The 26,506-nt window shown below is 41.8% G+C and overlaps 1 protein-coding gene across 1 annotated transcript in view; it reads right to left on the minus strand.

The window, feature by feature from the left end:
- The window catches only part of ANOS1 (anosmin 1), a 307,265-nt gene that overhangs the window by 121,218 nt on the left and 159,541 nt on the right, over positions 1 to 26,506 (minus strand). The window contains exons 5-6 of the mRNA XM_077294730.1: positions 20,455 to 20,639; positions 2,010 to 2,139 (exon numbers count right to left, since the gene is read on the minus strand). Of these exons, the coding sequence (XP_077150845.1) occupies positions 2,010 to 2,139; positions 20,455 to 20,639 (315 nt within the window). The remainder of the gene's footprint in view (positions 1 to 2,009; positions 2,140 to 20,454; positions 20,640 to 26,506) is intronic.

The raw sequence follows: 26,506 nt of genomic DNA on the forward strand, positions 1-26,506 counted from the left end.
TTCTCCTACATAACAGCGATCTGATGATCGCTGTTATGTAGCAGAGCCGATCGGGCTGTGCCTGCTTCTAGCCTCCTATGGAGGCTATAGAAGCATGGCAAAAGTGAAAAAAAAAAGTTTTTAAAAATGTGAAAAAAATAAAAAAAACATAAAAGTTTAAATCACCCCCCTTTCGCCCCAATCAAAATAAATCAATAAAAAAAAAATCAAACCTACACATATTTGGTATCGCCGCGTTCAGAATCGCCCGATCTATCAATAAAAAAAAAGCATTAACCTGATCGCTAAATGGCGTAATGAGAAAAAAAATCGAAACGCCAGAAATACGTTTTTTTGGTCGCTGCGACATTGCATTAAAATGTAATAACGGGCGATCAAAAGAACGTATCTGCACCAAAATGCTATAATTAAAAACTCCAGCTCGGCACGCAAAAAATAAGCCCTCACCTGACCCCAGATCACGAAAAATGGAGACGCTACGAGTATCGGAAAATGGCGCAATTTTTTTTTTTTTTTTTTTGCAAAGTTTGGAATTTTTTTTCACCACTTAGGTAAAACATAACCTAGACATGTGAGGTGTCTATGAACTCGTACTGACCTGGAGAATCATAATGGCAGGTCAGTTTTAGCATTTAGTGAACCTAGCAAAATAGGCAAGCAAAAAACAAGTGTGGGATTGCACTTTTTTTGCAATTTCACTGCACTTGGAATTTTTTTCCCGTTTTCTAGTACACGACATGGTAAAACCAATGATGTCGTTCAAAAGTACAACTCGTCCCGCAAAAAATAAGCCCTCACATGGCCAAATTGACGGAAAAATAAAAAAGTTATGGCTCTGTGAAGGAGGGGAGCGAAAAACGAAAACGGAAAAACGAAAAATCCCAAGGTCATGAAGGGGTTAAGTATAGTCATCCACAATTGTAGAAACCGCAGGAATGTGAGATGTCGTCATGGACAGGAGGCAGATCAAGAGTTAACAGGTTTATTAAGAACACGTATACTCCGCACAGGGAGTCTAAGGACTCGGGAGGTGTGTAAGTCAGAAGGGCAGAACTGGGAGCTAGGACGGGATAGGACAGGGACGAATGATAGTACAATAGGAAGAAACAAAGGCAATAAAACTTATCAGTTTGTAGTCTTCTGGATTGCAGCGTCTCAGTTCTCCAACGGTGGCACCAACAACAGCGGCACGTGAAGTCTCAGAGGTGTCTGTAGAGGATGGGGTTCCAATCCATGAAGCAGGTGATGAGTCTTTGAAGGATGCGGAGTGCTCCTGCACTCTCAAACGCCAAATGCTGTGCTCAGTCCAGTACGAAGTATCGCCGAAACAAAGCCTCGCTTCCCGGTGTATAAAGTTACTTGGCTAAAGGGTTCTGGCCTAGACACCTGCTTCTCACTGTGCTGCTTGAAAATTACAGTCACTGGTCTCAACTGAGAGTTACTGTACCTCCTGGCGCGGAGGTTAGTGGTAAGCTGGCAGTCTGTCATCCACTCACAGCAGACCGGTAGGCAGGGGATCTGTCAGTCGACTTGCACTAAAGGGATGTTCTGCTCTCACGGCTGATACTGCACCCATCTGTCTGCTTAGCATTCCCACCTGGACTCTGACCTTTTCCCCGTACGCAGCACTTTTTAACCCAGCCCCGCCTACCGCAGTCACATGCAAGCGTTTGTCCTTGTCTGAAAATATTCCCCTCTGCAACATTGGTGACAGTCCCGGTAGTTCCAGAACCGGTGTGAGAAAAGTATACCCGATCTTGTTCTTCCTATTACACAATCACAACAGTCACTGTCTCTCGTGTGGCCCCTTGAGAAAATGAATTGCCTCCTCTGCATTAGAACAATACTGTTTCATAGTAAGGCTATGGCTCAAGGAAGCTGAGGCTTGCCCATATAATTATATATGGTAAGTGCAGTTTTAGCTTTTGTTTTTAGATACAGAGAAAAATGTAGATGTGAATGAAATAATTACATTTGCAAAATGGTCAGACCTGACAGGTTTTACTAACCTTTAGATGAACGGAAGTGTTTGCTTGGTGCTGTAAAGCCTCTAGTTCCATGCACATTAACAGCAGCCACCCTGAACTGGTACCACCTGCTTGGTCTGACATCAGAGAGCTGTACCTTTTCATCTGTGGTCTGATCAAGAAAATTCGATACTTATTAGTTTTAAATAGAACCATCATGCCTTTTACTTACATAATAAAAAGTAATTAGGAAATAATGAAATACATGTTTAACATTTACATTTATGTAATTATTCAAAGTACCCCAAAACCATCTAAATAAATGACTATTTTTATTTTTTATTTTTTTTTAAATGCATATTTTTGCAATGCATGGCATTGGCTATAGATGGAGAAGATTTTAAAAAAATAGTATAGTTTCAACGGCCTACTATAATATTGATGTCTTTGTACACATTTTAGAGGATTTTTTTTTACAGTTTTAGAAATCCGTTTAGGCCTTATATCATGTATATAAATCACCCAAATTTTAAAAATGTAAAATGTAGAAAATACTAGAATGCAATGTTTTGGAAATCTCTTATAGCCATATTTTATTCACAATACAACATAAAACACAGATTTGAAGGTGAAAGTTAGATTTTTTTCCATTTTGTTTGAAAAAATAACTCATTTAGAAATTGATGGCGGCAACACATCTCAAAGTGGGAACAGAATCATGTCTATCATAATGTAACATCCCCTCTTCTTTTAACCACAGTCTGTAAACAACTGGGAAATGAGGATTTAAGGGGTGTACTGGGGGCTAGCTTGTGCCCTGCATTCCTTTGCATGCTTTCCTAGTAAAGCAGGTATGTTTTACCTTTTTATGTCATGAGACTTGTGGTATTGCTTTATTGTGCATTAACATGTCACACTGTATGCTCATGTTTATGTACTGGGTAAGTTATATATATCTTTATAAGACTAGGGTTAGAGATAGGGGAAATTAGTAATAATGTAAGGCTGTGTGCCCACATTGCGTTTTGTATGCATTTCTACCACAGCAGAAACGCTTAAAAAACGCATTTCCATGCAATCCTATGGGATTCCACAGTTGCTGTGCCCATGCTGCAGATTTTCCCGCTACGGAATCGCATAGCGGTAAAATCCACAGCATATTCAATATTTCTGCGGAATCGCAGAGATAACGGAGGGTGAAGTGGAACCTGGAGAAGAACAAGGACCTTCTGGCCTGACGAGAATTTAGCCGCTGGGCTGTTGGTAAGTACACCAAATTTTTGTGGTCAGTGAAGACTTGGAAGGGAAAGCGAGCCCCCTCCAAAAGATTTCTCCACTCTGAGAAGGCCAAATTCATTGCTATCAACTCCCTGTCCCTGAGGGAATAATTCCTCTCCGCTGGTGTGAAGGTCTTGTAGAAGATGAAACAAGGATGCTTCCGACCTTGAGCATCTTTTTGGAAGAGGACTGCTCCAGCACCAACGGATGAGGCATCCACCTCCAAAATAAACGGCTTATCAACATCAGGACCAAGTAGGATGGGAGCGCTAGCAAAATGAGACTTAATAGAAGTGAAAGCCTTGGAGACCTCTTCAGACCACTATTTGGGATTTGCTCCCTTCTTGGTGAGAGCTACCAAGGGAGCTACCAAAGTTGAGAAGTGGGGGATGAACTGGCGATATTAATTATTGAACCCCATAAAGCGCGGCACCGCTTTAAGAGAATGGGGTTCTTGCCAGTACATCACAGCCTGTAGTTTGGCAGGATCCATAGCCAATCCCTGGGCAGAGATGATAGAGCCCAGGAAAGGTAAAGACTCCTGCTCAAACACACATTTCTCCAACTTTGCATAGAGGGAATTTGCCCGTAAGAGGTCGAAGACTCTGCAAACATCTCTCCGATGGGAGTCAATATCTGGAGAGAAGATGAGAATATCATCCAGATAGACTACGACCGAGGTGGAGAGCATATCCCGGAAGATATCATTAACAAAGTCTTGAACAATGGCTGGGGCATTACAGAGCCCGAAGGGCATCACCAGATATTCATAGTGCCCATCCCTGGTATTAAAAGCTGTCTTCCATTCATCCCCCTCATGGATGCGAATCAGGTTATAAGCACCCCGCAGATAAATTTGGTAAATACCCTTGCTCCCCGTAGCCTATCAAAGAGCTCAGAAATCAGGGGCAATGGGTACTTATTCTTAACGGTGATGGCGTTAAGGCCCCTGTAATCAATGCATGAATGTAATTCTCAGTTCTTCTTCTGCACGAAGAAGAACCCCACCCCTGCAGGTGACACTGACTTCCTAATGAACCCTCTTGCCAAATTCTCTTGGATGTATTGGGACATAGCCTCCGTTTCTGGGAGAGAGAAGGGATAGACCCGTCCCCGAGGAGGTTCTGCTCCAGGCATGAGATCAATAGGACAGTCATAGGGGCGGTGAGGCGGAAGGGTCTCCGCAGCCTTTTTGGAGAACACGTCTGCATAGGACCAATAGCACTTGGGAAGGGAAGTAAGATCTGCGGGTATCTCTGTAGTGGTAACCTGAATGCACTCCCTCACACATCTGGCCTTACATGATTCACTCCAACCCAATATCCTCCCAGAGGTCCACTCAGTATGTGGGGAGTGGAAACAGAGCCAGTGTATTCCCAGCAGAATCTCGTCTATTCCCTCGGGAATGACAAGAAGGGAAATAATCTTCTGATGGGAAGGGAACATGGATAATGTGAAAGGGATAGTCTGATGTGTGATTTGGAAGGGCAGTGTCGACCCATTCACTACTCGAACAGTCACCGGTTTGGCGAGCATCACCAGAGGTATTGCGTGGCGGTGAGCAAAGGCAGAGGACATGAAATTCCCCTCTGCTCCTGAGTCCACACAAAGCTCAACTGTTAGAGTGGATGAGCCTAAAGTGATTGTCCTTTTAAAGGACAGCTTGGAGGAAAATGCCGCTGTGTCTAGTGAACCTCCTCCAAAGGTTACTAGACGCGATTGTTTCCTGACCACTGTGGACATTTATTAGCAAATACTACAAACCACGGGTACTCGAGCGGCCCGGGATTTAGGTCCCACTCGAGAAACCTCCATGGCCTCATTGGAGTCGGATGCCTGAATGGAAGATTCTAGTGGTCTGGCGAAGGTGGGAGCCAGCTGGAACCTCTGCCTACACTGGGTCTGCTCTAACCTCCGCGGTTAACGGAGGTCGATGCGGGTAGATATTGTAATGAGCTCCTCCAGTGTGGCGGGAATCTCCCTAGTGGCCAAGGCGTCCTTCACATGGTCTGCCAGTCCTTTCCAGAACACTAGAATATGGACTTTATCCTGCCACTCCAGCTCTGAGGCCAGAGTCCGCAACTGGACAGCGAACTGGCTGACCATGGACGAACCCTGTGTTATTGCCAACAGTTGGAGTGCCGTATCAGGGGTGACATGAGGTCCTAAAAAGACCTGCTTGAGAGAGTCCAGGAAGAGAGGAGCACTCTGCACCACACGATCATTGCGCTCCCACATGCGCGTTTGCCCACTCCAATGCCCTGCCTGACAAAAGGGATAAGATAAAACCCACTTTCGCCCGGTCTGTAGGAAAGCGTGCAGCCAGAAGCTCTAGATGTATGGAGCACTGACTCACGAATCCCCGACATTGCTTACTGTCACCAGCAAACTTGTGTGGAAGCGGGAGATGGGATAAAGTCAGAGCAGGGGTGGCAGAGGACAAACTGCCTGCAGCCTCACTTGCAGCCTGAACAGCGACTGCAGTAACATCCACAGCTAAGGTTGTGCGTTCTAGAGCCGCCAATCTACCTTCCACCTGCTGGATGTACTGTTGCAGATGCTGATTGTCTGCCATTTACTAGCCAGACCCTGGTGCTAGTATTCTATTAGGGCTAGCGGAACGCATGGAGTAAATAGATGAAGTTATTGGTGCGTTCGCAGCCCGGGGTGCACCGTGCAGGAGGAACCTGCTGCTAGCAAATGGCACTATATGGCTGTATAAGCGAACTCTGTTACTTCACAGAGTTGCTGACAAAAGAAAGCACTGTGCCCTGTTAGAATCACAGGAGTACACAGCTAACTGCTGAGCTGATAGCAGTCAGTGGTCTTGCACACACACAAACTCCTCACTGGAGGTGCCGGTATATTAGGGGCTTATTTCAGCTGGGACCCTGAATACATACACACAAAACTCCTCACCGGAGGTGCCTGTATTCTAGGGGCTTATTTCAGCCGGGGCCCTAAATACATATACACAAGACCACACTGGCGCAAAGCACATTACATAGATTGATACTAGCGCATGGCCGTGCGGTCATGCAAACCTTTTATAGCTGCAGCAACTTCAGGACCTTCCCAGAGGGACCAATGGAAGGCTGCTACAGAACTTGAGCAACTTCAGGACCTTCCTAGAGGATCAATGGGAGTTGCTGCAGTACCTGAGCATGTGACCCTTAATCTCCAATGAGAGATCTTACCCTGGGCATGCTCAGAGAGGGAAAAGTAGGACTTAGTCCCAAAGACGTCCGCTGACCAGTACTGGCTACAATGGCAGAAGCTGGAAAGGCAGCAGTAACCCTTTGCACAGTATCAGACTGAGTGAGACGCTGGGACCGACGCCTCCACTGAGCAGGCTCCACTGCGGCAGGAGAAGAATGGGAGACCACAGCAGAGATGGCTTGAGATTCCCCCTGTGCAGAGGCGGGAACTCGACCCCTAATACCAGGGCCTATAAATCATGAGTAAAGACGAGCAAACCTGATCTGTTAAGTTTGTGGTTCAGTGTCTGATGCTGAACTCTGAATATGGACTTCTCCTGGAAGTCAGTTTTACAGTTCGGGAATCTGGGGAGAGAGAGAGAGATTTTCCAGTTCCAAAGTTTGGGTCCCCACTGACTTGTGGGGGTTCAGGTTCAAGTTTGAGTACAGTTCTGGTACCCAAACTGAACGTTGGACTAAAGTTCGGTCAGGTACCAGAGCCCAAACTTTTATGGGTACCCTCATCACTAATCATGAGCAATGCATCCAATATTAATCTCATTCCTTGTGCACATAGATTTCTCCTGAATCTCAAAATCTTTTGATGGTATTATGTAACTTTTGGTATGTACAAGTATGTGCAGTTTTACATTGAGAAACATTTTTCTAAAAACGTTCCACAATTTTTTGATACAGTTTTGATTGGTGAACCTCTGACCATCTTTGGCTTTAAGAGACTCTGCCACTTTAATATGCATTTTTATATACAGACGTGATTTAGTGGAAAACTCACACTCCAACTGTTTTTGTTAGTGCCTCTTACTTTTTCAGCCTATTCTTAATAATGCCCTAAATTTTTTAAGAATTGTTACTGCCATCATTTCTAAATGAGTTTTTTTCCAAATGAAATAAAAAACAATGTCTCACATTCTACTTCTGATATGTGTTGTATGTTCTGACAAAAGAATACCACAGCAGTCTGTAACTCTGCATATGTTAGGAAGTATATAGAATTTTCTATATGAAATTTACACTTTCTAACTGCCATGTAGAATATACTCATAAAAAGGAAGGTACTTAGAACACAACTTGGCTAATTCATGTGAGCTCACCTGCTACAACAAGTTATACCTTTCTATAATGGGACCCTAAATCTAATCTTTATCAGACATGTTTCTCCCGCATGTAGTTATATGAGGTCAAGTACTAATAAAAAAACAAGGTAGAAATGCTTGGCCAAATATGGAGGCAATCACCACCTCTTATAGCACACTGAAAAAAAACCCAAAAATTTACCAGCATCTCCTAATAGAATAAAGGAAGTATGAATAAGTGCAATTGGCAATGAAATCATGATATTCAAACAAAAGAATATTAAAGCTCTCTGAGTACACTAAAATGTATGCAAATATTTCATATATCAATAATCAATTTTTCCTTATGACTTAGTCTATAAATAGTGCTGCAATCTTTTTTTGTTTGGATAGATGAGTGTTGAGGTGCATATTATTATTTTTTTATTATTAAGATTTTTGATTTAAAAAAAAATATAAAAAAAATTCCTGCCTAATTTAAATATCAGCACATTTGATACTGTATAAAAATTCTCTTTAGCGAAAGAGTTGGATGTCACCCTTCTTTTTTATTACCAGGTAAAACAGAGTTCAGTTATTTTTTCATTTGGCGCAGTAAGGATCCTCTTTAAGCACTGGTAACGATGTGGATTAATGTAAAATAGTTAATTCAGGTTAACATTTTTAATGTTCATTTAGTCCAAAATCAATAAAACCAAACCTAAAATATTGTAACTGCACAAATTTGTTGAAATTTATAACCTGTAAAATTGGGCACAAGTAAGTTCAGTGCTCATTCATACAGTTTCCTAGCGACATAATTGATCACTTACAATGCACAGCGTAAAGCAGTATTATTTCAAATGGTTTATATTTATTATTTTAGCCTCGTCATCCAAGTGTTGCTGCTGCAAATGTATTTTATTTGGCTATCCTGGATTTGTAAAAAATTAATGGATTTATTAAACATCCATTCAATGACTCCATCCACTTAATGGAAGTCTTTGACTAAGCGTATGTGACAAGGTACCGTAACTGTCATGCAGGTGAAATGAATTCAACAATTGTATAGCCATATATTTGGTTGATGCATCTTATCCCCACAAGTTTATCCCCATGAAGGAAACTTTCTGCAAGTGTCTGATGAAATTAATGTTATGTCAAAAACATCCTTATTTCAGAGAGATGCAGCTAAGAAGTGGCCTTAGTACCACTGTACCTTAGCCATGATTTTATATTTATATTACATTTCAATGAGTGCCATCTGGCACCAGGTCCTTGACATTTCCAAAATGTGCTACCTTTTCATTAGTCTCCACCTCTTATTAAATTTCTTACTAACACTGTGAGCTAAAATGAAGCAAATTATATGTTGCATTATTAAAGACTACTTGGTTTAGTAAGTATTCATAGACCAGATCAAGTCATTCAACAAAACCCATTGCCCTGTATTGTTCACATGGGACCTTAAATGTTTGTTAACAAATGCACAGTAGATCAAACTTCTTTATATACAATATTGTTATATCAGGCAGAGCTATTGACTTGATGTTAAAAGGGTTATCCACCAAGAAAACGGTTGGACTTTGATAATACAACATTAGTTTTGGTTGTTTTGCTGACTGCTTGTCTACCAATTTGCTCCTGACACAGGGCAGCATTTCTAGTGTCAGCATGTCTTCATAGCTACTTGTAAAGAAGCCTCATTTAAAGCATTAATATTATCATCACAATTGGTTAAAATTGCAAAAACAAACAACTTTTAAAAATCTTTTTTCCCTGTTCTATAGTTTACTGACCCTTGACTAGGTTACCACCACCACTGCTAGGTGTTGACTGTTCTCCTAGGCAAAGCACACAGTGCTTATAAGTACAGATGAGCATCCCTTCTTATTCGGCAAGCAATAGCACTCACCGGAGAAGCTGCATTGGGAACCGGATACTATCTAACTATGGGGTTAGAAATGGGAGCATCTTATAGACGTCTCTCCATTACTAACCTGCGGGCTTTATGTCAGCAGTCAGAAAACAGCTGTAATGAACCCCACAACCATTGCCCTACTTGCTAGTGCAACAGTAGTAAGTTGAGCTATACATTGGGCATAGTTCTGGGGTGGCTGCGGGATGCTATTTTTAGGCTAGGGGGGCCAATATTCATGGCGCCTTACCAGCCTGAGAACACCAGCCCCAGCTGTCTGCTTTAGCTTAGCTAGTTGTCAAAAATAGGGGGACCCCACATGGTTTGTTTTATTAATTTTAAAATAAAAGCTAGTTGATCCCTCTATTCTTGATAACCAGCCATGATAAAGCTGACAGCTGAGGGCTGAAGCTCACAGATGTCAGTTTTGCCTGAACTGGTTATCAAAAATTGTAGAGACCACAAGTCATTTTTTCGTTTTATTTATTTATAGCACTGGCTCTCGCTGATGAATACTCCCATCAGCTACGCCTGCTCTCGCTGCTATCAGTGACATCAGGTAAAGGCTGATAAGAGTAGTCCTCTCTTATCAGCCAATGCGTGTGACTGGAGGTAAACTTTTTACCTCTGGTCACAGCTGCTGGCTCACATTGTCATCTGATAGCGTGGCAACGGAAGTTGTCTGACTGGCGGTAATGTTCTTACTGTTGCTCAAAGGCCGTGTTTGCCATGTTATCATGCAGATGACAGCATGTCAAACAACTGATGTTCATGCACCCCAATCATCTGAAAGTGGTCCGGGTTCGGGTACCTAAACCAAATTTTTTTAGGTGTTTGTCCAAACCCGCCGGACCCGAACATCCACAGGTTGCCTACTCCTAAATTGATTTCACAAGAAAAACCTACATTTTGGAGACCTAATCTGGCATAAGGGACTCTCCAGAAACAAGTTAAAACTCTACAGAGATCCAGGGTTGAAGGAGGCCTGCCATTACCTAATCTATGGTTATATTTTTTAGCAGCCCAGTGCCAGCATCTAAGGAGGTGGAAAGAGACGTTACCAAAAGATTCAATAAGCAACATTATCCAAAATGTGGCAGGTAGGGGACCTCTGGTAAGCAGTCTGGAGGTGGGGAAATTTAATAGCCTACTGAAATTCCCTACATTGGGCCTTATTAGTAAAGTTTGGTCTAAGGTTATACAAATTAGAGAAATAGAATTCTATACAATATATTCATGCATACGGAATAGCAAATATCTCCCAGAAATTGCGAAGCTATCTGAATTTGGAAATTGGCGGTACATGAGATATTCATATGTTAATTAGCCAATCACTAATAATGCACTCAAAACCTTCGAATGTTTACAGAAGGAGTTTCACCTGCTTGAATATAGTTTGTTTCAATATGTCAAACTTAAACATGCATATATAGCTCAATGTAAATAACTTTGTGGTTCAAAAAGATATTACATCAGATCAGGGGTCTCAAACTGCATTCCTCGAGGGCCGCAAACCATGCGTGTTTTCAAGATTTCCTTAGCATTGCACAAGGTGCTGTAATCATTATGTGTGTAGGTGATTAAATTATCACCTGTGCAGTACAAGGAAATCTTGAAAACATGACCTGTTTGCGGCCCTTGAGGAATGCAGTTTGAGACCTCTGCTTTAGACACTATATGCTCAACAGGGGTTACTAAGAAACTTCCAGCATATATGACTTGCTATTTGTTTTTCTGAAAAATATTCCTTTGCTGGCTAAACAAAAGTGGGAATTGGAGTTGAGGTCATTTCTGAAGAGAGGTGGTCTTTTATCATAGAAAATGTCCCCAGTCTCTCACTAAGTGAACCTGGTAGACTCTCACAGTTGTATGTCATACATAGAGTGAGTATACAGATTAACAGGGGTGGTGTTCAAAATGGGCATCACCAACTCTAATTGCCTGTGTTGCTCTGGGGAGGAAGCAGGAATATTTTTCATGTTATGGTCTTGCCTGCAATTATGTACATTTTGGATTGGGCTTTTTAGCCTTATAGAACCGGCATATGAATGTACAGTGCCTAAAGATCTCCTGATATAGCTAATTTAAATTAATTTAAATCTTCTGATCCAGATGAATTACATCCTAGGGTACTGAAAGAGTTAGCAAAGTAAATTGCAGATCCACTGGCCAGAATATTTGAAAAATCCAGGAGAACAGGAGAAGTCCCAGAAGACTAGAGAAGGGCAAATGTTGTCCCTATCTTCAAAAAAGTAAAGAAGATGGAGGCAGGAAATTACAGGCCAGTGAGCCTTTCTTCTATACCATGAATGATCTTTCAACAGATTATTAAACAATATGTATGTAAGTACTTGGATAAGAATACAGTAATTAACCAGAGTCAGAATGGGTTTGTAGCAAACTAGTCATGCCAGACTAATCTAATTTCCTTCTATGATGGAATCATTGACTGAGTGGATCAGGAAAATGTGTTAGACATAGTAAATATCGACTTCAGCAAAGCATTTGATAAAGTATCTCATACAATCCTTATTAAAAAAAAGACCAAGTATGGGATTCACAAGGCTACGGTTAGGTGGATTAATAACTGGCTCAATGATTGCACTCAAAGAGTGGTAAAAAATGGTTGCATATTGGAACAGTGTTTTAAGTGGTGCACCACAAGGCTCTGTCCTGGTCCCAGTCTTGTTGAACATTTTTATAAATTATCTAGATGAGGAAATCGAAGGTAATCAGATCAAATTTGCAAAGCTAGGAGGGATAGCTAACACTACAGAAGACAGAGAAAGGATTCAGAAGGATCTAGATAAACTTGAACAATGGGCAGTGACTAACAGAATAGTATTTAACAGGGAAAAATGTAAAATTCTACATCTAAGAAGAAAAACAAAAATTACATCTACAGAATGGAAGATACAGAACTAAGCAACAGCATGTGTGAAAAAGACTTGGGTATGCCAATAAATCACAGACTGCACATGAGTCAACAGTGTGATGCAGCAGCCAAATAGGCAAACACATTTCTAGGATGCATTGAGAGACGCATAGAGTCAAAATCACTTGAAGTAATTATCGCTTTCTACTCCTCCTTGGTAAGATTGCATCTGGAATATTGTGTCCAGTTCTGGTCAATAAGTTCTATATATTTATAATAGGAACATAGCTAACTATTTTTTAAACTTGCAACATCTTAAAAAAACTGGATATATTTTTGTCTCTTTGGTTATTAGGGTGGTCTATAATAAAATATCCATTCTACAAACTGTGAAAAAGTAAAAAGAAGTTTCAAGGCATTAATATTAATAATGTATAAGCTTACAACACTAATAGATGAGGAAATTAAGGATCAGTAAAGTTCTGGGATTAACTTTTTCATTCGAAATACTTTTAAAAGCATTATTTTCATCTGTAAATTACAGAGGAGATAATAGCTTTTACCTGCTATTACCTCAAAATGTCTAGTAAATGTAACCTTTTTCCATGAATATGGAAAAATTACAAGGTAAAAAATGCTAAGTAAAGCATTTTGCAAATGTCAAAAGAAATTTACAAGTGAATATTATTTCAATAAATATATGTAATATACAAAACCTGAATAAAATGTGAATTGCAAACATAAAAATGTAGGTTTATTTTCAATTTTGTAATCTGAGTTTGCTCATTCCATCCTTGGGATGTACAGAATGCATGAGAGGTTCCAATTTCAAAATAGAGCTTTTATTTTTACACAGTATACACTGGACTTTCAATGCCAGTGAGTGTAGTATTTGCTCCTGATTATCAAATGCTATATTCAGTACCCAAGTACTATTTTTAAAGAACAACTACAGTGGATTACTTTTATTTCAGCTCTGGAGTAATGCTACTAGTGAAAGCAAGATTCTGGCATCAAATATTATATTCACCACCCATTGTCTTCAGCTCATTCCACCATCTTATGACCGCAACTTCTGACTTACTGGAAGTCAGAGGTAACAGTCACAAGCTCTCATTGCAAGTCCTTGAGAGCCAGAACAAGTAAATACTGGAGAGATCTGTGTTAAGGAACCTTCACACGAAGCGACGCTGCAGCGATAGCGACAATGATGCCGATCGCTGCAGCGTCGCTGTTTGATCGCTGGAGAGCTGTCACACAGACCGCTCTCCAGCGACCAACGATGCCGAGGTCCCGGGTAACCAGGGTAAACATCGGGTTGCTAAGCGCAGGGCCGCGCTTAGTAACCCGATGTTTACCCTGGTTACCAGCGTAAAAGTAAAAAAAACAAACCGCACATGCTCACCTGCACGTCCCCCGGCGTCTGCTTCCTGACACTGACTGAGCTCCGGCCCTAACAGCAGAGCGGTGACGTCACCGCTGTGCTTTCACTTTCACTTTAGGGCCGGCGCTCAGTAAGTGTCAGGAAGCAGACGCTGGGGGACGCGCAGGTGAGCATGTACTGTTTGTTTTTTTTACTTTTACGCTGGTAACCAGGGTAAACATCGGGTTACTAAGCGCGGCCCTGCGCTTGGTAACCCGATGTTTACCCTGGTTACCAGTGTAAAACATCGCTGGTATCGTTGCTTTTGCTTTCAAACACAACGATACACAGCGATCGGACGACCAAATAAAGTTCTGGACTTTATTCAGCGACCAGCGACATCACAGCAGGATCCTGATCGCTGCTGCGTGTCAAACGAAACGATATCCCTAGCCAGGATGCTGTAACGTCACGGATCGCTAGCGATGTCGTTTCGTGTGAAGGTACCTTTAGGGTCAGGGGATTGCACTAAATAAAATAAATAATGAAGCACAATCGCAACCTGGGGTCCACCGTGCATAGATGGAAAACTACTGCTAGTGTACAGTGACGGAAGACACAGCAAGCGATTACATGTACACACTGGGTTAATGCCACTCAGTGTGAACAGGATGCTGAGTTCCAAACTTTTTTCTTCTCTAGCAAGATGGCGCCACCGATGCCTGCACAAAAGCAGCTATCAGATCACCTCCCATAGAATGTAAGTCCGCAAGGACAGGGTCCTCTCCCCTCTGTACCAGTGTGTCACTGTAAACCTGTTTACTGTAAATGATAGCTATAACCCTGTATGTAACCCCTTTCTCATGTACAGCACCATGGAATTAATGCTGCTATATAAATAAATAATAATAATAATATACAACAATAGTTGCTACTGTGCAGGTGTGGCTGGTGACATTTTAAAATTGATTTTTTTATACTATCAGGATAACCTTAAGCACATTTATTATTAACACAGTAAATATGAGATTATGCTGCAGCACAGGTGCCTACAGAAGGGTTTTTTTTTAGTATGCACATATATTCATTATGTAAATTAGGGGGCAGGTCAGTGAGGGATCAGTGACCTATTAGCAGTGTTCATTATTAATACCTAATCAGAGCACCACAAGAAGACCCCACACACAGGCTTACCCCGAAGCACGAGAATCTCTTTAACTCAAAACTGAAAATAAAGATTAAACAAGAACCACAAGATGGATTTCCTCAACCAAGGTATCATTTTAATCAGTGTAACGGTGCTGATCTGACACTGTGTGTAGGTTTCTGTGCATAATCTTGCTGATAGGTTCCCTTTAAGCTTTGCTATGGAACTCCATGTGTTCCATTTATGTCACTGATACAGAGATTTACCAGGGTGAATGATTTACGTTTACAGTACGCTGCATTGCTGGAATAAAATCATCTTAATGCAATGCAATGGAGTTTTTATTTATACTTCTCGTTTCAGCTCTGTATCGGCGTCTTTATTAAGTGATAAAACCAAGGCATCAAGACTCATACAGTGATGTACAGTATCTTTCATGACATATTTAAAGAATATATTTATCCTGAAGGGTGGAAATCTATTGATAGAACTGTTTCTCATTTCTCATAATATAAGAGTCAGATATAGTTTCTAGAGGTGAAAGTGCACAAATTACAGATTCTATATTACCTTGTCACAATTTTGATTATATGATTCATATATAATAAATGATTGCAATGTTAGAAAAACACAACAGGCTGCATCTCACATCACAATCACTGTATGGCTACATATAGACAAAAAGCATAAACATCCGTTGATAGGGTATTGTAAAATCATCTATTTTTCAAAGCTGGTCCACTCACCCAACCCATTAAGCCATGAGAATGATGTATATAAAAGAAAAGAAAGGAATATAGCTTATATAAATATTATCCCTCTTTTTGGCATTGTTTTATTCCTGGAGGCACCCATACTGGGGCAAAAGGACCCAATTACATACTCTCTAACCTCATCACTTATTGACTCGACACACTCACAAATTGATAGTTACTACTCATTGAGATGGGAGGTTCCTGCTTAGATTCAGTCAAGGAGAAGTTGGATCGATCGAGTACAGATGGCACATATTGAACAATATATTAATAATTCCCAATATTATTCCAATTAATTTCTTCTAAATACAGTAAACTTTGCAACTTTGTGTTCACTTCCAAAAGTTTCAGATGTCAAACATGTGGGTTCTCTATTTTTATATTATTGATTGTAAGGATTTGGAGCCTAAAGTTAATTAGTTCAATTCTTTTGACCTGTCAGCAGATACAGTAAATTCTTGTGACCACAATGCTTACAATCTCATTTACTGTAATAAAGGCAGTTTGAAATTCTTGCAAGGCCACACAAAGTTAATATTGATACTTAGCCAACAACTCCCACTTCATAGACTAGCGCCTGACCACATAATACTACACTCCTTTCTACGTTTATTTTGGCATTATTTTGAAATATTAGTAACGAAAAAAGCAATTTTCTATTTGGAATGGAAAAATTGGTTTTAGGGCAGTATTCAGCCAGATGTATGCAGTATTTCATAAAAAATTAATTATACTGCGCACACAAGGTCTTCCATACAGATTCTTAATAATGAAAAATAAATAAGTGCTTGAGTAAAATGGTGCTGCCGAGGCTCTATTTTTCCCATTTTTTTTATTTTTAATTATTATTGGACTTAACGGCAGCATCCTCCAGCTGACCGAGCATGTGGGAAGAGCGGCAGAGGATTTTTCCATATTCTAAAATATTGAGTTGCTCCTGGTAGCAGCATGTTATACATGTGAGCATACAATGTCTAGTGTCCTGTTTGTTCACCATGTTTAACACAAATTTTTGCTATCCCTATTTCTCTTCTAGTAATAGAGTTTACTACTTCTTTATGTTATGAGTGACTAATATAGAATTTGTATATTTCTGAGGAGGCCCAAATTGATACATACAGTATGTATCAATCCAACTTTTATAAATTGGTAAATTTGCTAAACAAATGATGAACACTAACAATCAAATGATAAAACTGATGACTGACTATGACTGTCTAAGGAGATTCATCCATTATGACAGGTTCTCCTTGGATTTGGGCATGTAATGATCCCTTTTAAAAATTAGACCAGTGGTAACACTCAGTTACCCAAGTGCTAAAAAAAGGGGAAAAACAAGGTGATCAAAGCCAGGTGACTTTTTTATTTGTAATAGGTCAGGGCTTCAGGGCAATGTGACTTGACGTATGACATAAGAGGGTTCACAGATGGGTATATCTAAGTAAGAATACTAAAAACTTTGCATCAGCACTTTGAAAAGTTTTTTTTTGCTGTAAAGATGCCTTTAGAAAGCTGTTGGAAAAACTTTCCCTTGACCCCTTCGTAAACAGCAAAACATTAATATTAACATGTTTTTAATGGGGAGAGGGGATGAAGTTTTTGCTGCTAGCAGAAGCTTTCTTTTTCCTGGGACCAAAAAGCTAAGGCGACACATGGGCGAACCCGGACAGTAATATTCGGCATCCGTACCAAACACCTACTGTTCTACTGTTCGGACAACTACACTGAACACAGACTTCACCAGTAAATCCATGTTACTGTTCAGGTTCGGCCCTCGAAACATCAGGTGTTTGTTGCACTATCATGTGCATGACAGCGTGGCAAACACTGCTTCTGATTGGCGGAAAAATCATTATCGTCGGTCAGAAAGCTTTGGTTCCCACGCTATCAAATGACGGCGTGAGCCCGCAGCTGTGATCAGAGGTAAAAAGTTTACTACTTCTCCCATCAGCCTACGCTTGCTGCTGCTAATAACCATCCAGGCTGAGAACCATGGATGAATGAGCTGCTGAGAGCCCAGCATCAGTGAACAGTGGTGACGTCATCGAGGATACCACCGGTTGCTGAGGCTGCATTCCCAGCTGGGCACCTGAACTGCAGTGACCTCAGCGAGATCCCTGCTAGCACAACTTCCCCTTGAGAAAGCATTCCGCGAAACGCTCGTCGGGGCGTTTGTGGTACTGTGGATGGGCATTTGATTCTGATATGGGTATGTCTTAGATTTTACAGATGATATTTTGCTCTGCACTTTTTGCACTATTAGCACTTTATGATCTGTTATATTCAGAATTAGCAAGATGTTATATATAATATCTCTGAGTGAGATCTGTGTTACTTAGTCTTTGTACTATCCCATAACCCGTTATTCTTCCGTACTACCATGAGTGGTTTACTTTAGTATACTCTTTTCCTCTTACTCTGTGTACGTCATTTAATATTTTATTGAATTTTTGTGTTGTATATTTTTCAATAAAATTTATATTTTTATATTATACCTTTTTTTGAGTGGTGTGTATGGATACTTGTGATCCAACCTTTTGGCTATGAGTTTTCCACACACTCCAGGTGTAGTTTAATTTTGGAAATCACTATTATGGTGAAGGTTCCTTTATAATTAATATGTCTTTGGAGAAATTTCTCACAGTTCACTGTGGTGAACTCTCTGAGCTCAGCGCTGCACCATGAGACTATCTCACTGTGCTAGGGGGGATCTCACTGAGGTCTGGGGCCTGGCTCAGAATGCAGTCTCAGTGACTGTCGGTAACCTTGACGATGTCACTGCTAGTCATTGATGCTGTGCTCGCAGCAGCTCATTCTCCCAGTGGCTCTCAGCCTGGATGGTCGCATCTCGGCACCATATAGATTGAAAACTGTTTATTCCCAGACAAGGATTACGGCATGAGACAAAATGACGGTCAGGTGAGGAATATGATTGTTTTTTATTTTTATTTTATTACAGGAGACAATGGCTTTAATGGAATGGATGTTGATGTGAGTATGGTTTAATTTAGAATAATTAAAGGCGTCTGTGTCATTATTTCAACAAAAGACTTTATTCTGGATGTGTGTTTATTTACCATATAACTACAGGATTAGTAATGAATAGGAGTCTTATAGATGCCTCTCCATTACTAAAGGTACCTTCACACGAAGCGACGCTGCAGCGATAGCGACAACGATGCCGATTGCTGCAGCATCGCTGTTTGATCGCTGGAGAGCTGTCACACAGACCGCTCTCCAGCGACCAACGATGCCGAGGTCCCCGGGTAACCAGGGTAAACATCGGGTTGCTAAGCGCAGGGCCGCGCTTAGTAACCCGATGTTTACCCTGGTTACCAGCGTAAAAGTAAAAAAAACAAACAGTACATGCTCACCTGCGCGTCCCCCAGCCTCTGCTTCCTGACACTGACTGAGCTCCGGCCCTAACAGCACAGCGGTGACGTCACCGCTGTGCTTTCACTTTCACTTTAGGGCCGGAGCTCAGTCAGTGTCAGGAAGCAGAGGCTGGGGGACGCGCAGGTGAGCATGTACTGTTTGTTTTTTTTACTTTTACGCTGGTAACCAGGGTAAACATCGGGTTACTAAGCGCGGCCCTGCGCTTGGTAACCCGATGTTTACCCTGGTTACCAGTGTAAAACATCGCTGGTATCGTTGCTTTTGCTTTCAAACACAACGATACACAGCGATCGGACGACCAAATAAAGTTCTGGACTTTATTCAGCGACCAGCGACATCACAGCAGGATCCTGATCGCTGCTGCGTGTCAAACGAAACGATATCGCTAGCCAGGACGCTGCAACGTCACGGATCGCTAGCGATGTCGTTTCGTGTGAAGGTACCTTAAGTCTTAGGCTTGATGTCTCTGGACAATACAAAGGTCACAATAAACCCACAAATGTGAGCCCCACTTGCCACCACTAGAGGGCACATCTGATAGATGTAGGCTGCTACTATTTTTAGGCTGGGGGGTCAATATCATTTTTACCAGCCTAAGAATACCAGCCCCCAGCTGTCTTCTTTAGCAAGGCACAGCGTGGGGACCCCTCTATTCTTCATAACCAACCTTGCGAATGGTGATATCTGGAGGTTGCAACCCCCAGCTCTCAGTTTTGCCTGGCTGGTTATCAAAAATATAGGGGAACACACACCATTTTTTTTTTATTATTTATTTAGAGCGCAGGTGCTGACTGATGAATACTTGCAATCAGTTTATCAATCATATTAATGCATTTTATATTTTGATAGATCGGACATTTTTGAACACGGCAATATCAAATATGTGTAATTTTTAAAAATTGTTTTATTTTTAATGGGGCAAAAAAGCGGTGATTTGAACTTGTGCTTTTTTCATATTTGTAAAAACTTTTTTTTTTTTTTTTTTTTTTTACTTTTGACTGAATTTAATAGTCTCCTTAGGAGACATGAAGATGCGATCATCCAATTGTCTGTACTATACACAGCAGTGCAACAGCACTGCTGTGTATAGCAGAAATCACAATCTCCTATGAACACTGAAGGCCAGCCAGCATTCACAGGGGTATCATAATGACAGGCATGGGGGTCATCAGCAGACTCCCGGCAAGTGTTAAATCTCGCAGTGATTGACAGCTGGACAGCCGGATGTAACTGGTTAACAGATGCAGGTGGAGCACTTCTCAGCCTGAAACTGTTAAAGGCACATGATAGCTGATTAACTCAGTCATCATATATGGGGAAAGATGAGGGCACAGCGTGCCAGTCCACATCAAAGGCAGGAACATCACATTTCACATATATATGTCAAAGGTCGTGAGGAGGTTAACAACAGTATCATATGTGAGTATTATATGTGTGTGTTATTTAAATCACACATAGATCTATATTTTAGTACTTAAAACAGACCTGTGAAATCGTTTGCCATGGTGTAGCATCATCTTCACTTGGGTGGATCCCGTAATTCCATCTTCTCTGAACCACATAGATCACTGGCTCAACAGAAATGTTAAATTTTGAAGACCATTTAATGTCAAGATTTCCTTGTTGAAGTTCACTGAAGCTTAGTTCTTTTCTTGGCTTTAGAGGAACACCTACAACATAGAGAGTCATTTCATTTCAATCATGTTATATTTAGAAAGGGCCAGAGATCCAAGACTGATATGCCTGATAATCATTTATTTCTTATTTTTACTTTGAATACAAAATCAAAGAGAACCTGTCACCATGAAAATGCCGTCCAATCTGCAGGCACCATGTTACAGAGCAGGAGAAGCTGAGCAGATTGATTTACAGTTTTGTGAAAAAAAGTTTCAGTACATCTGTGCTTTCATCATTTAACCCTCTGCTCTTTCTGGGGTGTTCGGCCCTATCTGTGATTGACAGTTTTCCTTGTATAAGGCTGGGGTCACACATGGCGTAAGAAAATAAGCCACGTATTATACGTCCGTACTACGGCCGTAATACGGAGAAATGTCCCCAAAATATTGATCCGTAGTCAGGGTGTTTCAGCGTATTTTGCGCATGGCATCCTCCGTATGTAATCCGTATGGCATCCGTACTGCGAGATTTTCGCGCAGGCTTGCAAAACCGACATCTAATGGATTTATGTGCTCAAATGTTAGGGAAAACATATATACAGTATATATATATATATGTCATTGAGACACATATATATATTCTGTATTTAGATTTCATTCAGCGCGATATCTGTGAACAGCCGGTAATACAATTGCCGGCTTTTCATTTCTCCTGCACAAACCCGACAGGATATGAGACATGGTTTTCATACAGTAAACCATCTCATATCCCCTTTTTTTTTGCATATTCCACATTACTAATATTAGTAGTGTGTATGTGCAAAATTTCAGCGCTGTAGCTGCTGAAATAAAGGGTTAAATGGCGGAAAAAATTGGCGTGGGCTCCCGCGCAATTTTCTCCGCCAGAGCGGTAAAGCCAGTGACTGAGGGCAGATATTAATAGCCAGGAGAGGGTCCATGGTTATTGGCCCCCCCGTGGCTAAAAACATCTGCCCCCAGCCACCCCAGAAAAGGCACATCTGGAAGATGCGCCTATTCTGGCACTTGGCCACTCTCTTCCCACTCCCTGTAGCAGTGGGATATGGGGTAATGAAGGGTTAATGCCACCTTGCTATTGGAAGGTGACATTAAGCCAGATTAATAATGGAGAGGCGTCAATTATGACACCTATCCATTATTAATCCAATTGTAGGAAAGGGTTAAAAAACACACACACATGATTGAAAAGTATTTTAATGAAATAAACACAGCGGTTGTTGTAATAATTTATTGTTCTCTCATTCCATTTCCAGACCCTCGCTTGGGAAAACAATAAATGCACAAGATACATACCTTCTGATGTCAGATCACTTCCCACGATGTAATCCATCTGAAGGGGTTAACTAATATTACAGGCAGGAGCCCTGCTAAATGCAGCTGTGCTCCGTGCCTGTAAGCCCCGGGTGCTGAAAGGAAAGCAGTGATCTGTACTTACATTGAGTCGCGGTGATGCGCCCCTGCTGGATGTTCTCATGAACTGCAGCCTGGGAACTTTTTCCCACGCTCCAGGTCATATGAGGACATCCAGCAGGGGGCGCATCACCGCGACTGAAGGAAATGTAGGTCAATGACCTACATTTCATTCATTCGCCGGGGCATTACAAGCAGGAGCACACCGCTGCATTTAGCAGGGCTCCTGCCTGTAATATTAGTTAACCCCTTCAGATGGATTACTTCGTGGGACGAGATCTGACAGCAGAAGGTATGTATCTTGTGCGTTTATTATGTTGCCAAGCGAGGTCCTGGAAATGGAATGGGAGAGCAATAAATTATTACAACAACCGCTGTGTTTATTTCATTAAAATACTTTGTAATCATGTGTGTGTGTGTGTGTGTTTTTTAACCCTTTCCTACAATTGGATTAATAATGGATAGGTGTCATAATTGACGCCTCTCCATTATTAATCTGGCTTAATGTCACCTTCCAATAGCAAGGTGGCATTAACCCTTCATTACCCCATATCCCACCGCTACAGGGAGTGGGAAGAGAGTGGCAAAGTGCCAGAATAGGCGCATCTTCCAGATGTGCCTTTTCTGGGGTGGCTGGGGGCAGATGTTTTGAGCCACGGGGGGGCCAATAACCATGGACCCTCTCCTGGCTATTAATATCTGCCCTCAGTCACTGGCTTTACCATTCTGGCGGAGAAAGTTGCGCGGGAGCCCACGCCAATTTTTTCCGCCATTTAACCCTTTATTTCAGCAGCTACAGCGCTGAAATTTTGCACATACACACTACTAACATTAGTAGTGTGGAATATGCAAAAAAAAGGGGATATGAGATGGTTTACTGTATGAAAACCATGTCTCATATCCTGTCGGGTTTGTGCAGGAGAAATGAAAAGCCGGCAATTGAATTACCGACTTTTCACTAACACCGCTGCGTATTTCTCGCAAGTCACACTGCTGGTCCGTGTGGAATCCGTATTTTTCTCGCCCCCATAGACTTTCATTGGCGTATTATTTGCGCAGTACGCTGACAAACGCAGCATGCTGCAATTTTGTACGGCCGTAGAAAGCCGTATAATACTGAACCGTAATATACGGCTAATAGGAGCAGCCCCATTGAGAATAATTGTGCCGTATGTAATGCGAGTTTTACGGACGTAGTTTCTGCGCTCTTACGTCCGTAAAACTCGCATGTGTGACCCCAGCCTAAATGTGTATTCAAAGGGATAGGACTGCCACTGTACCGAAAACCCCAGAAAAAGCAGATGATTAAATTATGAAAGCACATATTATACTGAGAGTTTTCAAAAAAAAAAAATATATATATATCAACTAGATGGTGGCCCGATTCTAACGCATCGGGTATTCTAGAATATGCATGTCCACGTAGTATATTGCCCATTTACGTAGTATATTGCCCAGTCACGTAGTATATTGCCCAGCGACGTAGTATATTGCCCAGCTACTTAGTATACAGCACAGCGACGTAGGATATTGCGCAGCTACGTAGTATATTGCACAGAGCCACATAGTATATTGCACAGCTTTGTAGTATATTGCCCAGCCTTGTAGTATATTGTCCAGCCACGTAGTCTTGTAGTATACAGCAGAGCCACGTAGTATATTGCCCTGCCACGTAGTGTATTGCCCAGCTACATAGTATACAGCACAGCGACGTAGGATATTGCGCAGCTACGTTGTATATTGAACAGAGCCACATAGTATATTGCACAGCTTTGTAGTATATTGCCCAGCCTTGTAGTATACAGCAGAGCCACGTAGGATATTGCCCAGTGACGTAGTATATTACCGAGGCACGTATGTCACAGGGCCAAAAAATAAAAAATAAACATACTCACCTAACGATCCGCGGGCCCCTTGTAGTGTATCATACTCACCATTCTTGTTGCTGCTCCTCTGCGTCCCGTGTCTCCTCTTCCTTGGATCCTGTGCGGATGGTAGTGCTCTGCTTCAGGAAAATGGCCGCGAGATGCCGCGCGTGCGCAGATCGAGATCGCGGCGGCCATTTTCCTGAAGCCGAGTTCCATTGCAAGTGCCAGGGCTGGTGGGAGCAGGACCTATGAAGACGCCGCGGTCACATGACCGTGACGTCACGGCAGGTCCTTGCCGCACACCAGCCCTGGGACGGGACCTCACCGCAAGCTGACGCTTGTAATGGAGTGGTCCGGGGAGCGTGGCGAGGAGCGAGAAAGGCGGCGGAGGGTGAGTATAGCAGGTTTTTTTTTTTATTATTTTTAACATTACATTTTGTACTATTGATGCCGCATAGGCAGCGTCAATAGTACAAAGTTGGGGACACACAGGGTTAATAGCAGCGGTAACGGAGTGCGTTACCCGCGGCATAACGCGGTCCGTTACCGCCGGCATTAACCCTGTGTGAGCGGTGTATGCGGGCACCGGCAGTGAGTGCGGGGAGTAAGCGGCCATTTTTTTCTGGACTGGGCGCGTCGCTGATTGGTCGCGGCAGCCATGACAGGCAGCTGCCAAGACCAATCAGCGAACGAATAACCGTTACAGAAGGACAGACGGAAGTACCCTTAGACAATTATATAGTAGATCTAAACATCTCCCCCTGCTCTATTAACAAGGTGCCTGCAGATTGGACGACATTTTCATTGTGACAGGTTCTCCTCAAAGGAGTTGTACTAGATTAGAAAAAGGATGTTGTTAATTATCTAAAAACTTTACAAGTCTCAACTATGGGTTATTTCTGGTAGGGCATCTCAGTCATGTAGTAGAAGCAGAGCTGCATCAATGTACATATAGCAGGAGTAGTGCTGTTTCTGGACAAAAGTAGACCTTTTTCTTAATCTCATAACACTCCATCATTGGCAATTGACAATTTTTATGATGGCCCAAATATTCATATTCACCAAAATTTTGTGAAAAACAATGTTATGTACAGTATTATTTATGTACCTATGCTATACCACATATTGCAGTCTTCGGTTTCAGGCTATACATACACTTAAATATACATTGAAATGTACATGTTGCTTGCAAGCAATAATCCTTAGACCTTGCTTTACTTGATGAGCATTATGAACTCTGTCATGTTGAATTTGCAGACTTTATACCTTATCCCTAATAGCAATGTGCAATGTTTCTGCAATTTGCATGCAGAAATGCCCATCTGGTTTACATTAAGACCCATTGGACTCAGTTGATTGGAAATAACTCAACCTCTCTGTCGAATGTAATTGTCAGCATATGGATTTGAACATCACAGAAGAGGTGAACAAGTACAAGTGCATTTCAATGTGTTCCTCTGTACAACTACCACCAGGAACACCTAAAACAGATGTGATTCAGTCTCTATTTCTTTCCTTTTTTTTCTGACTCTGAAAAAATAAATCTGAATAAAAATGTATTATCACACTCACAATGCAGAAGAGACTATGTCCACAGACATCATGTTGCATAGAGTTACAAAACAATGTATCAAAGCAATACTGTCATTCTCAGCGACAGTCCAACTTTCGGCATCATATCTTATTGATCCAACATCCTTTCGTAATGCACAGTATCTTTACAGCATTGGGATCAGAAGTTGATTTTCTGCTACAGAGCTCACACATTTACATATCTATAGCATTAAAGGGGTTGTCACAGGTTCATAAATTGGTAAAATTTTAAAGTGCTTGTAAAAAACAAGCAAGGTTGTAATATACCTCTTAAAGAAATCCCTTCATTCTTGAAAATAGGAAGGATTTTTATCAGTTGCATACTGTACAGCTCATTGACTAGGTCACCCACCACCTTGCAGTCTCAGCATGGTCAATTGTCTAAGCATTAAGTGTGCGGCTAGAGTAGACTCTATGCTTTACAGTTTGCCTGTGCTGTTCTGAAGCTAGCTGAATTACTGAATATGCCCAAATTCAGTCCTCCTGAAAATTTCAGAGAGAGCCAGTTCAGGCCAGTGGCGACCATAACGCTGGTCCCAAGGCTGGCGTTACCACCCAGGGCACCCTGGCAAGTGTCGGAGCCATGAGCAAGTGGGGAGGACCCACTTGCTGTTGGGACACTTGAAAGCTATGAGTCGTGAGTCGGGAAGCCCGGTACAAGTGCAGGCACTGCCACCGGACCCCCATGCTTTAAATTATTTGAAATACTCACCTCTCCTAGTTTCCCATTGGCCACAGGTTCGGTCTCTTCCGCACCTTCTGACTCTGACGTTGCAGGGCAGGGGGCGCCTGTTATGGTTTGGTGGCCTAGGAGCAGCATGAGACGTACTCTGGAGAAGGTGGTACCTGTACTGACCGCAGACCCTGAACTTAACACCGCAACTAGAAGTAGCCGTGGAATGTACCTAACACTCCCTAGACATCTCAACACAGCCGGAGGACTAAATACCCCTAGAGATAGAAAAGGGAAAACTATCTTGCCTCAGAGAAAATCCCCAAAGGATAGACAGC

Source organism: Ranitomeya variabilis, chromosome 3, assembly GCF_051348905.1.
Source record: "Ranitomeya variabilis isolate aRanVar5 chromosome 3, aRanVar5.hap1, whole genome shotgun sequence".
Classification (NCBI taxonomy): domain Eukaryota; kingdom Metazoa; phylum Chordata; class Amphibia; order Anura; family Dendrobatidae; genus Ranitomeya; species Ranitomeya variabilis.